The sequence below is a fragment of the Centropristis striata genome, chromosome 1, assembly GCF_030273125.1.
Source record: "Centropristis striata isolate RG_2023a ecotype Rhode Island chromosome 1, C.striata_1.0, whole genome shotgun sequence".
NCBI lineage: Eukaryota > Metazoa > Chordata > Actinopteri > Perciformes > Serranidae > Centropristis > Centropristis striata.
The window spans coordinates 43,544,604-43,558,602 of NC_081517.1; the positions used below are offsets into that span (position 1 = coordinate 43,544,604).

General features: G+C 34.5%; 1 protein-coding gene across 1 annotated transcript in view; it reads left to right on the top strand.

Moving 5' to 3' along the window:
• The window catches only part of tmem131l (transmembrane 131 like), a 73,236-nt gene that overhangs the window by 25,483 nt on the left and 33,754 nt on the right, over positions 1–13,999 (top strand). The window contains exons 5-9 of the mRNA XM_059343263.1: positions 4,162–4,285; positions 4,773–4,889; positions 8,575–8,679; positions 11,239–11,316; positions 13,782–13,935. Of these exons, the coding sequence (XP_059199246.1) occupies positions 4,162–4,285; positions 4,773–4,889; positions 8,575–8,679; positions 11,239–11,316; positions 13,782–13,935 (578 nt within the window). The remainder of the gene's footprint in view (positions 1–4,161; positions 4,286–4,772; positions 4,890–8,574; positions 8,680–11,238; positions 11,317–13,781; positions 13,936–13,999) is intronic.

Here is a 13,999-nt window from a genome sequence, read left to right on the forward strand (position 1 = left end):
TTGTTAACCCATTTCTTGTTCCCTGAGAAAGGCCTACTTGTATAATTCTGAAATGCACGTTATATTTTACCTTTTTTTATTTACCTCTGGCCGTTCACCACTTACCTTTGTACCCTTTCAAGCTGTTTGAAGGTTTCAAGATTTGACTTGAACTGCTTGAATTTCAATAAAAAACTGGAAAAATTGGGGTGTTCTAAAACTTTTGACCGGTAGTGTATTGCTGATACACAACCATATATCAAAAATCATAGAGGAAATAAGTCTTTTTTTTGTTTAGAATGTTTAGAAAGTTTGCAAATCAGCAGATCACCTAAAGTTTGCTTACCAAATATTTGCTGTCATGACAAATGCTACAAAACAAGTGCACACAAATACTAGACTATTAGACAAAAGGTGCAGATAGCAGTAAATAACCAGTTCTTCTCTTAGGTCTTCTAGTAGTCTGTTGTTACATTCCAAAAATAGCTCCCGTTACTGTGCTGCCAATTTAGTGTTGTGACAGCCGTGTCCATGAAACATTTATAGACAACATTTGGACCATTTTCAGTGTGTATGTGGTCCATCTTTCCAAGTATTGTCAAGTGCTGTATTTGCACTTCAGGAAATCCATGTTAAGTCCCAGTTATGTTCTGTGTTTCATATTTTTATTGATGTGTATACAAAAAAAAACAGAGGGACATAGCTACATCAGGGTACATTGGTGTCGACATTAAACATGTTGTACACATCCTTAGATTTAAATTGTATGATTTTAAGAACAAACAGTCACACAAAACGAAACCAAATAGACTATACAGTGTTTAGATATTTAGACATAGTCTGTATAAAATGAATAAACTGACCACATAAACATAACAGATTAAATACATAAATAATAATAAAAGAGAGAGGGGAAAGAGGAGGAAGTAAAAAAAATAAATAAATAAATAAAATAAAAAAAATATATATATAATAATAATAATAATAATAATGAATAAATAAATAAATAAATAAATAAATAAATAAAAAGGGACTAAGAAAAGAAAAGAGAGGAGTGTGGGGGGGGGTTACATCGTCACAAAAAAGTCCATAAACGGTTGCCATTTATCGTAGAATTTGCTCAAGTTTCCCCTTCTTGAATATCTAATTTTCTCTACCCAGTTATGTTCTTTCTGTTTTGTAGACTATGTACTTTAGAATGATTGTCAAGTGCAAACATCCACAAACAAAAGAATAACTTAGTCTGAAGTTTGTGTGTTCTGGTTGAGCCACAACACAGCAGCTTTATTTATTTTAGCTTAATTACATTTGTCAACATTGGTTAGCTGACAAAAAAATGAAAGCATATAAATACAGGACTATTAAATATACTTTTAAGCTCCATATACAAAAAATTACATTACATTCAACTGTAAAATGTTATAAAATTGAGTGCAAACACAAACAGATGTACAATATATTGCACATCAAACAAAGACATAAACTCATCCATGCTCAACTAACACAAAATAAAAAAACTTCTATTGGCAGTATTTGTTGCAGTGCCATAGTATTGGTTTATATTTTATTGTAAGTAAGTAAGTAAGTAAGTAAGTAAACTTTATTTATATAGCACCTTTCACAGACAGAAGTCACATAAAAATCATACACATAACATAAAAATGTACATACAAGTTTTAAAAGACCAAAACGACAGCAATTTAAACAACCATAGCAGTCCCGAAACAATTAATCAAAAGCCTGAACAAATAAAAAATAAAAAATTGTGTATAGGTTATTGTTACTACTCTCTGTATATCCAAAGAATTAAAACCATAATCACTTTAAACCATGCATACATTTTGCATTATCCAAGATTATCTTTAAGAGCCAGTCAACTTGTAATGTAGCCCACATGAAAGTAGCTCACATCCCACCTCAGCCTAATGAAACACCCTTTACTCATTTAAATGGCCTTGTTATTATATATATAACAGAGCAGTTCCAACATAAGGTTATAAACAGAGATTTGTATTTTTATTAAATTGGAAATGTGATTAAATTAAGTATTTAATTAACTTAAAGTGCTTGTGGAAAGGGTGGGGTGAAAGGTATTAATTAGAAGTCTTAGTCTGGGCGTCCCAAAGAAAAAATGTTGAGTGGTGACATGTCACTGTAAAAGATTAAAGCAGAAATGTCCAAACCCAGAGAGCCCAAAGCCTTTTTATAGCCTTCCCCATGTCCCTATTTCTATATGTGGTTTTACTTATAACACTGGGGTCTTTCTCAGATTAAAACATGAGCTTCATAGCCCACAGCCATCAAGTATTGACAGAATGCAAAACATTACTTATTCAGCGACTCCCATGACTTATTGCAGTGACGATCCACATGGTGGATTAAAGTTTAATCTAGCGGTTAAAACATTTAAATTACGATCATGTGGAGAAATGCTGCTCGCATAATGTGTAGGGCAGTTCTTTGTGGACTAATCAAGGACTAATCTCCACAAAGAATTATGCAATAGCGCCACTTTAAATATGATGTTTTAGATCGATTTTTTTTACATGTTTCTTGGAAATAAACCTTTCCGCATTTAAAAAAAAAAAAAAGCATAAAAAATGACGAATCGACTCAAGAAATCTTAGTCAATTAAGACTAAACCAACAGATTAGACAACTAAAGATGGAGATGCCCTAAATGTGACTTTTTTTTTGCCTAAATCATCTCCTCATTGCCACCTATGGTAAAATCGCCTCCATCCTCAGTTGATCAGATCATGTGATTTTACCCCTTTAAGATAATGGCCTATGTCAAGTGTGTGACTTAAGCAGATTTATTATGCCTAAATCAAAATAAAATGGGATTTAGGCAATTTTTCGAACATGTCTTTGTGAGTTAAGCAAGATATGGTAACACTTTATTTTGAAGGTGTCTACATAAGAGTGACATGAGCGTGTCATAAACATGACATGGGATGTGTTATGAACATTAATGACACTTTGAAGTAACATTAATGCTCATGATACTTGTCATGTCATGTTTCTGACAGGCTTGTGTGACTCTTATGGAGACACCTTCAAAATAAAGTGTTACCATATCTTGTTTAAGTCACAAAGGCATGTTCAAAACTCAAAAAAAGTCATTTATTTCTCTTAAGTTACATCATTTACACACAGTGTTATTACTATGTCAATAGTTATCCTTTGTTTCATCCTTTTTGAGTGAAATGATCAATAAATGTCATATGTTACACTAATGGTGAATTTTTTTGTGTTTCCTGCAAAACTTGGAGAAAATGAGTTATTATTATTATTATTATAATATTATTATTTTAACAACATAATATTGTGACGACATGTGTGTTCTGGTCATTTGAGCATGATTGAACATGCCGCCTTTAATATGGCTATAAAAAAGACACAAAATGACCAAAAAAGACACAAATTGACCACAAAATGATCAAAAAAGGAGACAAAATGACCAAAAGAGACACTAAATGACTAAAAAAGAGACAAAATGACCAAAAAAAGACACAAAATGACCAAAAAAGACACAAATTGACCACAAAATGATCAAAAAAGGAGACAAAATGACCAAAAGAGACACTAAATGACTAAAAAAGACACAAAATTACCCAAAAAAAAGACACAAAATTACCAAAAAAAGACACAAAATTACCAAAAAGACTAAAACACATTAACACATGAACACTTGAACACAGTGGAGACAGAGCTGACTTCCAAAATGATTTGGCGACCCCCAGAAATCATCTCGCAACCCCAATTGGGGTCCCGACCCCAAGGTTGAGAATAGCTGGCCTAAACTACCACAATTGACTTTTAGTTAAATTAAAGCTGAAATTTGCACTTCATCATCACCGTCACCATTATCATTATTTAACTTGGGATGCTTACGACCCTGATTCCAATATAGTTAATGAAAAGAAAATGCATTAAATTCATAAATCTGTGTATATTTACATAAGCTATTTAAACCATTACAACTACTACAACTCGGCTGGGACGTAGAAAGTGTTTTTTGCGGCTAAAAAAGCTTGGGAACCGCTGCTATAGATCATTGTTTATGAACAGTATGGTGCCTTTAAAAGCCTGTGTGTACCTCCAGTTTGTCAGCTTGCTTCATGGGTAAAGGCGACATTGAGAGGCCTATATTTATGATGTTGTGTGTCTGTCTTTACAGGCCGCTGGGGCTGCCAAGAGCTGAAACCATATATATACACAACCCCAGCCAGGAAGTTCCTGTGACACTGCTGTCAATGTTTACATCCAGCAGGCATTTTTACATACCTTTCTTTCACAGAAGGGTAAGTGTATACAGTACAGGCCAAAAGTTTGGACACACCCATCTCATTCAATGCGTTTTTCTTTATTTTCATGACTATTTACATTGTAGATTCTCACTGAAGGCATCAAAACTATGAATGAACACATATGGAATTATGTACTTAACAAAAAAGTGTGAAATAACTGAAAACATGTCTTGTATTTTAGATTCCTCAAAGTAACCACCCTTTGCTTACTAGAATACAAGACGTTTTCAGTTATTTCACACTTTTTTGTTAAGTACATAATTCCACATGTGTTCATTAATAGTTTTGATGAATTTACAATGTCAATAGTCATGAAAATAAAGGAAATGCATTGAATGAGAAGGTGTGTATGTGTGCCAGTTTTAGCTGCACAATATAATTCACACAAGTAATTATGTGATGGTGTAATTTCAACTCTGAATGTGTCTCGTTCTCTGTAGAAATATGTGAAATACATTCTCCTGTTTCCTCTCCGTCCTAGGTGATCCCACCCAGAGGGAAGGCATCTTTTAAACTAATTTTCCTCCCGTCTGAGGAGGGCAATGTAGAAAACACATTATTTATAAACACATCGGCCCACGGGCTGCTCTCATACCAGGTGAGCTCCATTTATACACCTCCTGCTCTATCGTCTCAGGTCACATTCTGCTGGGTTAGTAATGAAATACCCCCTTAACCCTTTTTTTTTTATTACTTTATTGCAGGTTATGAAGTTACAAATATTAACAGCTTCATCACATATTCAATTCATTCTGCCACATTTATGCATTTTTTACAAGAGGCAATGCCAAAAGAATAAATAAATAAGTAAATAAGATATTCATTTTTAATTGTTTGCTTATTCAATGAATTCTTTCATTAAGGAAAAGAAAGAGAAGAAAAACAAAAAAAAACATTTTTTTTTTTCTTAACCCTTTGATGCACAACATGGGTCTAAAGTGACCCGACTGAGGTTTTAATTTTTATATATCTTTGCAATAAATTAATTTCATCATTCAGCATTCCAGGTTTTCCTCAATCAATTTGTTTTTGATTATCATACATCCTAATTTTCTGTTTTTCATTTCTTACTTTTTGCATAAAAATCCTTTTATTATCGCTACGCTTCTAATGCACAACATGGGTCAGAAATGTCATTATGGGGTATTGTGTGTGTATAATTTTAAGGAAAAATGAATTTAAGCAATTTTGGAATAAGGCTGAAACATAAAATTTTTTTAGAAAAAGTGAAGCGCTGTGAAAACCTTCCAGATACACTGTATGTGTGACAATGATGATACATAAACATGTTAAATGTATTAAATATATGAGTGTGGAAAGTAACTATTTGAAACAAATTACTATTATTATAGTATTAGGTCATTTAATTTTAAATCGAATTTGGATGAATGAGCCGTTTTTGACCCATGTTGTGCATCAAAGGGTTAATGACACTGGTCTCCATAAGCTTTTGTCTCCAGATACTAAAGTGAAACATACTAACATGTTGAATTTCTTACCACAATGTGTTTCCTTGCTATGAAATAGTTTACAAAACTTGTCATAGCAAAAAAAAAAAAATGTGATCAAAAATAGCCTCAGACCAGACTGCTGGTTTCACACTGCTGCTTAGCACATAACTGGCATCCGACATGTTTGTTTTTACTTTTCATCCTGCATGCACATACTTGTAAACACAGGAAGTAAAAAAACCCAACTGTTTATTAGACTTTTGTTTTAATTTCGTTTTTAAAACGGCCTTAGACTTCACACTGCATGATCAGCAGCTGAAAAGCAAAAAAATGTACTTCAGGATTGCCCCGAGCTAAAACCAACACCCTGGTTTCACACATTCACACGCATTGTTATAACTTTTATTATGACATACTTCACCTTATTAGACCCATCTATGTTCACTCAGAATAATATGAATATAGTCTGGGAATGTGCATTCACATTCACATGCTTCAAACTGCTGTTTCCTCTGGGCTTATTTACTCTCCAGTCCCTGAGTCTGTCTCGTTATTCCACCAGAACTGGTTGTTCTAACACTTGAGGCTTTATTAAAGCTAATTTTTCTCCAACATTAAAGACTTTGGCCACTGCTTAGTGATAGTTACATCTTTCACATTTCACCTTAACCCATAAGAACCTATGGTGACACCCATGTAATAAACACTTTAAATTTTCTAGAATCTCCCATATTCAGTTTTATGCTTCACCTTAACTCATTAACTCTATGGACTCTTGGGCTATTTTGAGCATTTTTTTAATCATTTTCGTGTCTTTGTAAGTCATTTTGTGTCTTTTTTGGTCATTTGTGTCTTTTTGTGTCTATTGTTGTGTCTTTTTGTGTCTATTGTTGTGTCTTTTTTAGTTATTTTGTGTCTTTTGTTGGTCATTTTGTGTCTTTTTTTTGTCATTTTCTGTCTTTTTTTTTGTTATTTGTGTCTTTTTGTGTCTTTTTTGGTCTTTGTGCGTCTGTTGTTGTGTCTGTTTTTGTTATTTTGTGTCTTTTGTTGGTCATTTTGTGTCTTTTTTTGTCATTTTCATGTCTTCTGTGGGTTTTTTTTGGTTATTCTGTCTTCTCATTTTGTGTCTTTTTTGGTGATTTTGTGTCCTTTTTTTGTGATTTTGTGTCTTTTTTTTGTCATTTTCTGTCTTTTTTTAGTCATTTGTGTCTTTTTGTGTCTTTTTTGGTCTTTGTGCGTCTGTTGTGTCCTTTTTAGTTATTTTGTGTCTTTTGTTGTGTATTGTGGTTTTGTGTATTTTTTTGTGTCTTTTTTAAAGTAATTTAGTGTTTTTTTCAGTAATTTTGTGTCTTTTTTTACTAATTGTGTGTCTTTTTTAAGTAATTTAGTTTTTTCTGTCATTTTGTGTCTTTTTTTTTTTAGTAATTTTGGTCATTTTGATACTGCCTCCAGCAGCCCCCAGATAATTAGAGTTTGAGACCCCTGTTCAAGAACATTTAAAGTGTTTGTTACACGGATGTCACCGTGGGTTCTTATGGGTTAAGTATTGCATGTGTGTTGGAGGTTTAGATTGTTTTATTGCAAAGAAGAATTCCTCCAAATCCATTAGGAATGTGTATTTTGTTGTAGCTGTGAGTTTTGCCCCTCTCACATTCAACCTGCACCACAGTGTTTCTCACATGTAGCTTATAAATGGCAAGCTAACACGCCCAGACACGCAGACACTTTGACTCCCGTGCACTGCCCACAACAGTGCCACTCCCTTCACGTGCCTCAGAGACATGTCAATGTTGCACTCATTTGCTTGTTTTTTTATGTTACCAATGAGACCAACAACACAGATCTTTGATGTGCATTTTTCTCCAACATATATATCTGTCTACTAATTGTACAGTCATTATCTTTTCTTCCATTTCCTTTTTTCTGCATTGGGGAAATAATGGTGCCATAAAACTATGTTGTTATATAGCTAAAAGAACATATGTCTACTACGCAGTGGTGGGATGTAACTAAGTACATTTACGCAAGTACTGTACTTAAGTACAATTTTGAGGTACTTGTACTTTACTTGAGTATTTCCATTTTATGTAACTTTATACTTCTACTCCACTACATTTAGCTGACAGCTTTAGTTACGTTTCAGGTCGAGATTTAACGCAAAAAATGTGATTAATTTAGAGTGATTAGACTCATAACAGTATATTAAGTAGTCCTGGCTTAAGAAAATTAAAAGGCTGTTTACATAAAAGCATCAACAATAATAATGTAATAATATATTTGGAATAGATAAAACAGTCTAAGTGGGTCTATTTTGCATAACAAGTACTTTTACTTTTGATACTTCAAGTGCATTTTGATGCTGATACTTTTGTACTTTTACTTCAGTAAGTTTTGAATGCAGGACTTTTACTTGTAGTGGAGTAATTTCACAGTTTGCTATTAGTACTTTTACTTCAGTAAAGGATCTGAATACTTATTCCACCACTGCTAGTACGTGCTCAGTATTATGCTCTTGACACATGCTAACGATTGTAGCAGCAGTCTTTTTACTTTTTACTTTTTTTTACTTTCCAAGCAGATGAAAGACAGTTGACAAATGGGGTTTCTTTTAAAATACTTTGTGGTGATACATTATTAACATCTTACTGTCTTTTTTTATTTATTCATAATCACAAAACACCAGCTACCATGTTACAACCTGCTCCAGAAGTTCAGTTCAGAACCACTAAACAACACTACTCCTTTGTTTGCTGGTTTGCTGCCTTGGCCTTAATATAATGCACATGGTGCTGAGAATAACCCTTTTATAAAAGTTAACTGTTCCTTTTCCAGGTATTTGGTGTGGGTGTTCATCTGGGCTCATTAAAGTCTGTCCAGAGAAAGGACAGTCTGCTAGTTTTCCCTCACATCCAGAGCATTAAGCTGACCCAAACTCAGGTATGTATTTAAATATCTCTGTGTTGGTTTGTGCGGACCATACATAGTAGTGACTAGCATCTCATCATTGGAAACAGCTGATTTCCCCTTTCCTGCCAGCTCTGATAAACAGACGGCTGCCTACTAGCACACAGAGGCTTTTTGTCATACGCCCTGACAAGCTCTCACTGTCGTGAAAATGTGTCTGCTGTCAGCATGAAGGGTGTCACAAAACAATCACTTTCTTTTTTTTCATGCTAAAAAATGTAAATGTTTGCTTGCAGAGTTATAACCACAAACCATCTCTTTAAAATACTTGTATAATAATTCATTTGTACATGAATACAAGAGAGAAAAAAGAGAGAGAAAAAGAAAAAAGACGTGCAAAAACACCCGAAAAACCATTGACACATGAGTGCACTGTTTAACCCATTGAAGCCTGGAAAGCGGTTACGTCGTTTTGTAGTATTTGTATAAGCTCTCAAATAAATTTAATTTAATTGAATAATTAAAAAATTAATTGAATTTAATTTCTATCTGCTACAGAGGCTGAAAAATCTATTATTTAGTAGAAGAGTTGACACTTTTTTTTCCAGATTTTTTCCAGAATTTCCAGAAAATTAGAGGCTTATTTTAAAATTGCCCAGCGATTTTTCAGGCCTCAATGGGTTAAGAAGCATTGTATGTGAGTGAGACGCTGTCTGAGAGAAGTCGCCTCCACAACAGGAAGTGGGGTGGCAGTTGCAAAATGTCAGCTTGGCCAAGTGCAGAAAGAACTTTCTTCACCTATACAGTGTACTTATTATCACCCAGTTGCTAGACTTCCTCTAAATTCGCTTTTTTTCTGTCTTTGTATTTCTGCTACATGTACCAAGTTATGTTTAGGCGGATATTTTGTTCCACAAAACTGATTACAAGGCCACAGTGCTTTGTTTGTTAGTAAAATATTGTAAAAAAGTTCTCATAAACTCGACGTGATCAAACTTTATGTGCCTGGAAGCTGAATAAAGAGGAACAGACCCTATTAGTATTCAGTTTAAAACAACAGGGGGCAATAAAAAGCTCAACCCAGTTTAGATGAAACTAAAACTACCATGGTAGTTTAGCTAAAAGTTACAGAATAGCTCTAATAACTTCTGAGCATGTGTGCAGGGTTTGTACAAAGTCTTGAAGGCTTAGAAAATGCTTTTGAACCATTCGATTTTCAAGGTCAGGAATATAATACATTTGTTTTTTACTTTTACTTTTTACTTATTTTCAACACAATCTTGTTTTTATAATAATAATAATAATAATAATAATACATTTTATTTGGAGGCGCCTTTCTTGGCACCCAAGGACACCGTACAAAAAAGATAGAAAAGATTCAGCAATAAAATACACAGAATTAATAACAATTCAACACAAAAGATAGATTGGACAGGGTAATTGTGATCAGAGGGAATAAGCAGTTTTAAACAGATTTATCTACACAATCCCTTGTAATTTTACACTCAATAAGTTTTATTAAAACATGCAGTCAAAGAGAATATCATCATTGTCCATGAATTTATTTATAGTAACAATTTAGATGCTGAAGGCTTTGAGAGTCCCTCATGCAACATTGCCAAGTGTTGGGAAAGTATTATCATCAAGGTCTACTATAATCAGAATTGGTACTTTTCTGGACAATATTTAAACCATGTTGTTTAAAGAAAACCACAGGGTTTCCACTTGTTCAGTTTGTGTTTGCAGACCTGTGAGTGTAGACAAACTTTGTCATGCTGCTTTTAATTAGTTCAATAATTGAGCAAACTAACCAAAGCTGCTATGTTGTAGTCAGTGGTGGAAGAAGTATTCAGATTCCTTACTTAAGTAAAAGTACCAATACCACACTGTGAAATTACTCCACTACAAGTAAAACTCCTGCATTCAAAACGTACTTTAGTAAAAGTACAAAAGTATCAGCATCAAAATGTACTTAAAGTATCAAAAGAAAAAGTACTCGTTTTGCAGAATGACCCCACTCAGATTGTTAAATATATTCTCAATATATGATTTGATGATTATTATTGATGCATTTATATAAGCAGCATTTTATTTTCTCAAAGTAGGGCTCATTTTAACTATTTAATATACTTTTATGAGGTCTAATTTAGAAAATGTCACTTTAAACTTTAAACCAATCATGTTTTTCATGTTAAATCCCGATCTGAAAAGTAACTAAAGCTGCTGGCTGTATGTGTAGTGGAGTAAAAAGTACAACATTTGCCTCTAAATGTAGTGGAGTATAAGTATAAAGTTACATAAAATGGAAATACTCAAGGAAAGTACAAGTACCTCAAAATTTTACTTAAGTACAGTACTTGAGTAAATGTACTTAGTTACATTCCACCACTGGTTGTAGTAGTGGATTTCTACAGTGTGCAGTTCACAGCTAGCACCACTAGAGTTCACTCATGTGGCCTTGTAGCAGCCACTGATCATTGAAAACCTTCATTTAACACACCCAACCTGCTGATGTTTCAGTGTATTATGCAATGCTCAATTCAGTATTTTAGACTCCTGATGACATGTTCTGTCCTGCTGTTTCTCCTGCAGGAAGATGCTTCCAACATCACTATACTGGGTCTTCTCCTGGACTGCAGCTTACCCAAGAGTTTGTTCAACAGTCCACAGGTATCTATTTTAACTTCCCCAAAAACAAAATGTTTAACTGTCGGACAAAACAAGCCCCCCACTTTACTGTAAAGTCAGTTCTCAGTGTTTGTAGTGGAGGTTTCAAGGTTCCTCTTCACACTTGTGTAAGCTGCATACTTTTATTCTTCCTGTAAGTCGCTTTGGATAAAAGCGTCTGCTAAATGACTAAGTGTAAATGTAAATACTGCACCACAACTGGCTTACAGACAGGTTATGATGTCATGGAGACACAGAGGACTTCCTGAATTACACTTATTAATAAAAAACTTGAATTGTGAGCAGTCAGAGCATTAGAGGAGAGGGCATCAGGTAGAGTTAGAGGAAAAACATTTTTTCATTTATAAACGGTAAACAGATTAAACAGTTTATTAATGTTTAATCATCATTTATAAACTGTTTATAGACCATTTAGAATGGTAAATACATAATTTGTTAATGTTTAACTCACTTAATCATGTATAAATGGCAAATAGATGTATATTTATTAATAAAAATGTCTATTAATGTACGTTTATAGTTACTTTACCATTAGCAAACAATTAAATTATAATTAATTGTTTATAAATAGTTTTAGTTGCACCCATTTTAATATTTTTAACTCCATATTAAGTATGTTAATGATTTTGAAAAGATTCATATACCTTTAATAAATTGGTTGAAAACATTTAACGATTAAATATCTAAAGCACTGGTTAATAATTGGTTTATAAACCATCTATAAACATTATTTAGCATGTTATTGTAAAGTGTTGCCCATTTTTTTGTGGTGTATGATCCTGCACCTTTTTTTAGCTTGTTCCTACTTTGCATTCTTTATGAGTAGTGAGTGTTTCTGACTCCTCTAAGCAGAAGGCCAGATACTCTAAAAACTTCCACAGACAGCCGGGCTTGTCATCAGAGCGCCTCCTGTTTCCCCCCAGAACCCCCGAGGAGGGCCACATCTCCTGCCAGACTTTTAATTGCTTTCTCAAGAGACACTATAATTGACGCAGGGCTCCCAGAGCTCATGTGGCGCAACACACATGATGCAAGAGGTGACTGCAGACAACCTGACTATGTTGTCATACGTATACGAACTGAAATCATCGAGCCGTTCTGTTGCACGAGCGTCCCAGCTGTGACCTTTCGGATCATATCCAAGATCAACACCTGCTCCTCAGACTTTGCTAGCAAAATGGAGCACGGTGCCGTGGTCAGTGTCAATACAGCGCACAGATTAAATGAGCCTTACAGGAAGTTAGCAGTGGGCTTGGTTTCAAGGGATTAGGTTTGCTATTGCACCCTTGAGCCCCCATGGCACCCAGACAGGGCATCTGTCTACAGGTTGTCAGTGCTGATTCACCCACTGAGACCAGCCTGGAGCCTGGTTTGCTGTGAGATTTGCACTCCCAGTATTGACTTGTGAGCTTCGAGAGGGTGTTAGTCACAGGGTGGGGGTAGTAGTTAGTGTCTGCTTGTTTCTGTCTGTCAGTGTGCAGAAAGTATCCGGTTACTCTGTCGACTTTCACAGCTCAGAAAATAATTCACACTTTTCCTTCACCGTTTGTTTTCTTTCCACTGTCGCCTTAACAGCTCATTAATTTATAAATATAATATATTCTTTGTCTGCTTAACACTCAAATTGTCATTTTTATTTTTATTTCTCCTCTTTATCTTTGTTATTTTCTGTTCCTATATACACTACTGGTCAAAAGTTTTAGAACACACCAATTTTTCCAGAATTTAATTGAAAATGATGCAGTTTAATGTCTCAGTGTACTCTGAAATTAATGCACATTTGAAACATTTACAATTCTTTATTGAGCATGATAGTGTTTTGAAAGTAAAAAAAAGATTCAAAATCACATTTTATGTTGGACTAAAGGACTAAAAAAAGACACAAAATGACCAAAAAAAGACACAAAATGACCAAAAAAAGACACCAAAAGACACAAAATGACTAGAAAAAGAAACAAAATGACCAAAAAAAAGACACAAAATGACCAAGAAAAGACACAAAATGACAAAAAAGACACCAAAAGACACAAAATGACTAGAAAAAGAAACAAAATGACCAAAAAAAAGACACAAAATGACTTACAAAGACATGAAAAGAATTCAAAAATGGACAAAATAGCCCAAGACTCCATAGAGTTAAGTTGTTAACCCATTTCTTGTTCCCTGAAAAAAGGCCTACTTGTATAATTCTGAAATGTACATTATTTTTCAGTTTTGGTTAAGCTTACCTTTTTTTATTTACCTCTGGCAGTTCACCACTTACCTTTGTACCCTTTCAAGCTGTTCATTTGACTTGAACTGCTTGAATTTAAATAAAAAACTGGAAAAATTGGGGTGTTCTAAAACTTTTGACCGGTAGTGTACAAAATTGCTCAAATGACTCCTTAATGTTATCATACTTGTTGTGTTTGGTGCGTGACTGGTATGTCTTTCCTGTCCCGTCCCAGGGGTCCTGCCTCCAGAGCGAGGAGCGCCTCAGCCTGCAGATTAATCTGTCGGCGCGTGGTGACCGGCCCACTGACCTGGACAAGCTCAAGCCTTACGTCATTGAGCACATTCTGGTGCTGCTGATCGCCCCCACTGCTGGGCCGGCTGCAGTAGGTGGGTCTGTTTCACCTGTCTGACCCAGTGTCTGCAGGCTGAGTAGCATTAGCACATTAGCTAA